This window comes from Piliocolobus tephrosceles, chromosome 11 (assembly GCF_002776525.5).
Source record: "Piliocolobus tephrosceles isolate RC106 chromosome 11, ASM277652v3, whole genome shotgun sequence".
Lineage (NCBI taxonomy): Eukaryota > Metazoa > Chordata > Mammalia > Primates > Cercopithecidae > Piliocolobus > Piliocolobus tephrosceles.
Window position 1 is genome coordinate 208,704 of NC_045444.1, and position 6,657 is coordinate 215,360.

Sequence of the window (6,657 nt, forward strand, 5' to 3'; positions counted from 1 at the left end):
AGCTACTGAACCTTGCCAGAAGCAACCAGGTGATGATGATGGTGGTGATGATGATGATGATGATGAAGGAGAGTTCTGTAGCTACTGAACCTTGCCAAAAGCAACCAGGTGATGATGATGATGATGATGATGATGAAGGAGAGTTCTGTAGCTACTGAACCTTGCCAGAAGCAACCAGGTGATGATGATGGTGATGATAAAGGACAGTTCTGCAGCTACTGAACCTTGCTAAAAGCAACCAGCACGCATGGCATGCTCATATGCCTGGATTCCACAGCAAGGAATGGTCTGCAGGACCAGGTCAGGAGGAGATATTTCTGGGCATTTTCAGTTGGTATTTAAAGTATGTTTTCCCATGAATTACCTATACTGTGGGTTAGGTTTTTCAGTCCCTTAAGCCATAGAGTTCAATTACTTTATAGACTAAGTAGGTCAGTGAGGACTAGCCTGGGAACAGAATTTCCTCTTGAGTGTTGAACACACAGCTTTGATGTGGCACAGCCCCAGGCCTGTTGTCTAAGTGTTTATCACATGGAACTGATAGGCTGTGGAGGTTACTAATACTTACAAATATTCTCATTTTCATACTAGTTTTTTTTTGTAGTTCAGCCCCATTCTCTGCAGTTTACATGAGGGCTTTGTTCCAAAATTCTTTCAAAGGTTGTTTGAGACTGGAAAACTCAGAGGAAATGTATATATTTTAAGTGATGATTAGGAGCTAGGTTTGCTCTCATAAAGGCCTACTGTACCCTATATGGTTTGATTCAGAAAGAGTTAACCCAGTTTAAGCAAATATGATTATGTGGAGCTCCCACTGTGGGCTAAGCAGGAACTTTTCTGGGTGCATAGGCACAGGGATATTAATATAAATAAGACCTTCATAAAACGTTTACAATCCATAAAGCAAGTATACCTATAATTACAAAGTAGTCATTACAAGTGCTACACTTTTTAAAATAAACTGCTTTTGGATTGAAGGAAATATTATTTCTGTACCGACTTTTGAAAGTGCCGAAGATATATTGTTGGATGGAATAAAAGTAAATTACCTGTGTAGTATTTTTTCCCATTTAAAAACTGTTAGTGTTCATAGAAAACACATTGAATATGTGACAGTTTGGGAGATTGAACATTATGGTAAGAATGAAGGCTTTTGAGTCAGACTGCATACTTTTGAATCCCAGCTTGGTCTCTTACTGGAGGTGTGCACTAGGTCAAGTGACTTAACCTTTCTTTGCTTTTTTGCGTCACCTATAAAATGTACATAATAATTGCACTTAACCTCTGAAGGTTATTGTGAGGATTAAATGAATTACCACATGTCAGGTGCTTAAAACAGCACATAGAATGCCCCAAAAGGAAAGATCACTTTGGTCAGAGGAATGAACAAATACCTAGACTGATTGTAGTAGCAACGTTTTAGGTTTTAGAAGTCAGGAACCAAGTGGATAAAACTCATAAGAATCTAGCCATTAGATTGTTCTTCATTTTCTTCACTTCCTTTCTTTTGTTTGTCCTCCAGCTTTCTTACAGTCCCTTCTGTGATTGCAACAAGGGCAGACTGTTGAGGCAGGGGTGCAATACAGTCGTGCCCCTGGGGGGAGAGAATCAGGTCTGGCTTCTGTGGTTGGTGTATATGTAGGTGTGTGCATGGTGGTCTGGTTTTGTAGAATGTTTTTGTGCGGATAACCAAATATATAAGCAGTACACATTAAAACAGGTTATTTTGTTCTTCTGTGGAGGTTGTCCTCGTAAGCAAGTCACATTTTATTGCAAAAAATACAGCGTCTTCAGTCAGAATATGCTTACCTGTAAAATATAAAATACACTATTGTACTGATAGGCTTAGAGATTAGGGAGAAGAAAACAGAGAGCAGGGTTTTACCCTCCAGATTCTAGTGGAAGTGTCAGATTACCTGCTCTGCTTTTCTCAGAGATGGAGCAAGCTGTTTCTACTATGATTCTAACCTTTAGGTCTCATAGAGCAAGCTGTTTCTACTATGATTCTAACCTTTAGGTCTCTTAGGTCACTTTTCTGTCCTAGTAAATGTAAGGGTAGTACTTTATTTTTTATTACATCTTGCATATAAAAATACTTTTAAAACTTTTTCTTATTCAATAAATAACTATTAATAATTTGAATAAATTAGTATACAAGCTTGTCATTTTCTCATTTGTCCATTTAAATGAACTAGTATTGAAATCAGTAAAATTACAATAATTGTGTATTAGATGCACATTAATTTCTTTTTTCTTATCTCTTTCAGGATTTCTGGTAGGTCCTACTTTAGGACAAGATGTGGTGGTACTGTTGAAGCATCAGTCTTTGATTCACAGACAGTTGAGCTTTTCAGCTGGGAAGCCTTTCCCTTTTTTTTTTTTTTTTTTTAACGGCTTACTGAACCTATGAAACCATGGCGGAAGGAGAGACAGAGTCACCTGGGCCCAAAAAATGTGGCCCATATATCTCATCTGTCACTAGCCAGAGTGTGAACTTGATGATTCGAGGAGTAGTGCTATTTTTTATTGGAGTATTTCTTGCATTAGTGTTAAACTTACTTCAGATTCAGAGAAATGTGACGCTCTTTCCACCTGATGTGATTGCAAGCATCTTTTCTTCTGCATGGTGGGTACCCCCATGGTGTGGCACGGCTTCAGCTGTGATTGGGTTATTATACCCCTGCATTGACAGACATCTAGGAGAACCACATAAATTTAAAAGAGAGTGGTCCAGTGTAATGCGGTGTGTAGCAGTCTTTGTTGGTATAAATCATGCCAGTGCTAAAGTGGATTTTGATAACAACATACACTTGTCTCTCACACTGGCTGCACTATCCATTGGACTGTGGTGGACTTTTGATAGATCTAGAAGTGGTTTTGGCCTTGGAGTAGGAATCGCCTTCTTGGCAACCCTGGTCACTCAATTGCTAGTATATAATGGTGTTTATCAATATACATCTCCAGATTTCCTCTATGTTCGTTCTTGGTTACCATGTATATTTTTTGCTGGAGGCATAACAATGGGAAACATTGGTCGACAACTGGCAATGTATGAATGTAAAGTTATCGCAGAAAAATCTCATCAGGAATGAAGAAGGCAAAAAATATCTTTTGTACAAAAAAACAAGATGAAAAGGATGTGAAGTGGTAGATATACCAACAAAACTTCAGATTGTAAAATTGCCAGGATGCAGTTTTTCCCTTGATTGGCGTGTGTGTATATATGGATAAATATACACATGTACACACACGTATTACTGCAATCTGTGATTGCTTCATCTGTAAATCAGTTGCAAATATTTATGTATTTGACTTAAATAACTGTAAGATATATATGTACTACATTAAAAAGTGTTGATTAATAGATGAAATTTTTAAATTAATTTTTTAAACATGCCACACATTGTTTCACAATGTTAATGTGCCAAAATATTGTTCCTGTCATGCAGAGTGTAAGAATGCTTTGAACAATTTGTAAACTTAGTGAAATAAAATAAGGAGAAAGCCAAAAACAAACAAACAAAAAGCATATGGGGAGCTGGTATTTTCTCTTTAGCTTTACTGTTGTGCCTTTTTATTTTTCTAATCACAGCAGTATGAGTTATGAGTGCCCTAATTTGTGGTTGGTTTCTAATGTTGTTTCATAGAGTTTGGAATGTTTTGATACAGGGTGAGAATGGACTTCTGGTTTCAAACCTGCATTACTGGAGACAGCCCAAAGAGTAATTTTCTGTTTTGACAGATTTTACTGGAAGTATATGCTAAGCAAAAGAGGTTATCAGCATTAAATTGTTTTGGTTCTAAATTTGGAACAGTATATATAATTAAAAGTAAGGACCACTAGAGGATTTAATTAGAATAAATAGATGTTTTAGAACTACAGTGACCTCTTGCAGTGCCACAAAAGTGCAAAGTGGTATTAGCTGTCATCTGCAATACAGAATCTCATTGCTTTTGCACATGGAGCATATAGGAAACTCCAAACAGATCAAAATGAGGTTTCTAATTCTGTTGGGTTCTGTCATCTATTGGGTTCTATGAAGCAAACCACTGTAGCTTTAGCTGGGTTTGGTCATATGACTCATTGTTAGTGGAATGCCTAGTTTTTCATCTTATATGCAATCTGGGGAGTGGATGGGTACATAATTTCTTATGTATTCATGTGTCCATTAGTGAATAGTTCAAGTCTGTTTAAGAATGTTTTGAGATGGCATTCTCTGCATGTTAAAGATCTTAATGGCAACCAGCACCTCTTAAGTATGGTTTAAACATATTCTTAGCTAATTTTTTTCCATTAGTTTTTGAAATTGATGGCAGTTGTCTGATCCACAAGGGCAAGATCTTCTGAGTACTCTAGGGTGTGTGTATGTGTGCATGCCTGTGTGCGTTGGAGTGAGTGAGTGAGAGAATGTGTCTGTGCATGTGCCCATGCTTTCCTAGAATGTCAAGTAGATATTTTTACATTTTGAGTTTTAAAACAATTGCTATCAGACTGAGATCTTGTATGCCAAACTTTAATCTGCTTTTATGTTTTCAGGCTGAGGGTGTGAAAATCCTAAGAGGATTTCATATTGAATATGTGTGCACAATCTTAACTATTGTGGTGGAAAACATACTACTATAATTTATTATTATATCTTCCAGATAATGTTATTCATTTAGAACAAATAAGGTATATTTTTTAGAATCAACTTTGTAAGCACTATAAAATCTTTAATAAGTTATAAGGTCTATGATGTGTTTACTTTAAAAATTGCTGTTGAAAGCAACATGTATTAAATACGTAATTATCATCTGGGTTAAGAGTCTGTTTTTCTTGGTGGTAAGTCTTAGAATATGGTACTGTGGATTAATCTAATGAAATTAACATGTGTGGTTGAAGTTACCAAGAAATGATGAAAAGAAACTAAATACAGTTGACCCTGGAACAACAGGAGTTAGGGGCACCATTCCCCAACATAGTTGAAAATCCATATATAACTTTTGACTCCTCTGAAACTTAACTACTAATAGCCTACTCTTGATCGGAAGCCTTACCAATAAGAAACAGTTGATTAACAACATATTGTGTATGGTATATGTATTATATACTGTATTCTTACAATAATGTAAGCTAAGGAAAGGAAAATGTATTTACTCTTCGTTAAGTGGAAGTGAACCATCATAAAGGTCTTCACTCATGCTGTCTTCACTTTGAGTAGTAGGCGGAGGAGGAGGAGGAGGAAGAGGGATTGGTCTTGCTGTTGCAGGAGTGGAAGAAAATTTGCATTATTAGTGGACCCACATAGTTGAAAACCAGGTTTTTCAAGGGTCAACTCTATATAGTATTGGTGAGATTGAATGATTATCATTGGTGTTCTTAAATTATTTTCAGGTCATCTAGAAAATAAGATAATTATAGCAAAATAATAAAATTGTTTTGATATTTTGATAAATATATAAATGTATAAAACCTATCTTTTTCATTGAAAGAAAATGGGAAACATTTTTTAAACATGACTAGATTGGCAGTGCTTTCTTTGATTATTTCAAGTTATAGAAATTTGCACAGTTGAAAACTGGGGATAAATTCTACAAAAGTGCAAGAAAACAATTCAAATTAGCCAGAGCCCTGCTAAAACTTTTAATGTAAAATTTATTTATTTGCACCAAGCTGTTTTACCTTCCTTAAGACCATTGGGACCTCTCAATGATGCATATGTTTCATACATCTTGTATTGTCCAGGCAGAAGCCAGACTTGGTTAATATCAGTAAATACTTCTGTATTCCTGTTGGCTCACTTACCTTTGTAATGAGGTATATTCTGTAATTCTTCCAGTGATGGTCTGAATAGTAGAGCCTTAGCTTTGTGTGTCTGAAAAGGTCTATTTCATTCTTGAAGAATAATTTGGCAGGCTGTAGAGTTATAGGTTCATAGTTTTTTCCCTCCCTCAGCACTTTGAAGATTTTTAACTCATTGTCTTCTGTCACCTAATGTTACAGATAAGTCTGCCATTACCGTAATTTTCTTTCCTTTGTAGATAATCTGTCTTTTCACTCTAGGATATTTGCATGACTTTCTCTCTATCCTCTAACATTTTTCAGCTTCATTATGATTTGGCTAGTTGTAGAATTTTTTTTTTTTTTTTTTTTTTGCTTGGTATTTGGTATGTACTTTCAATCTGTGAGCTCATGTTTTCAATTCTGGAAAATTCTTAGATGTGTCTGCATATTGGAATCACATGGGGACCTATAGAAAATGCTGGTGTCTGGGTTCCACCCCCAGAGACTCTGATATAATTAGTCCCGGGTATTCCCTGAGCATTAGGATTTTTAAAAGTTCCCCAGGTGATTCTGATGTGCCACCCAGGTTGCCACTCACTGGTGTAGTTATGCATAAAATAAGGGGGAGAGTCCAGGTGAGAGAGATGAGATGGGTAGTGACATTGGAAATGAAGAATGAGGGGCACATTTTGGAATAAAATCACCTGAACTTGGTGACTTGGGTGTGAAGGTTAAGGATAAGGAAGAGTCAATGGTAAGTTCATTTTTTATCTTGAGAAACTAGGTGGATGATGTTTCCATAAACTAAAAGAGAATGTAGAGAGGCAGGCGAATGGGTACAGTTAACAAGTTTGGTTTGATATGTTGAGGTTGAGTTATGTAGGGCACATCTG

General features: G+C 36.3%; 1 protein-coding gene across 2 annotated transcripts in view; it reads left to right on the forward strand.

The window, feature by feature from the left end:
• The window catches only part of INSIG2 (insulin induced gene 2), a 10,501-nt gene extending 4,731 nt beyond the window's left edge, over positions 1 to 5,770 (forward strand). Inside the window, exons 2-3 of one of the 2 annotated variants that reach the window (XM_023185214.2) lie at positions 2,268 to 2,275; positions 2,659 to 5,770. In XM_023185214.2, the coding sequence (XP_023040982.1) occupies positions 2,739 to 3,092 (354 nt within the window). In that variant the 5' untranslated portion in view covers positions 2,268 to 2,275; positions 2,659 to 2,738 and the 3' untranslated portion in view covers positions 3,093 to 5,770. Of the gene's footprint in view, positions 1 to 2,267 lie in introns of both variants that reach the window. The other variant, XM_023185213.3, reaches the window with a different exon arrangement.
• Positions 5,771 to 6,657: the final 887 nt, after the last annotated feature.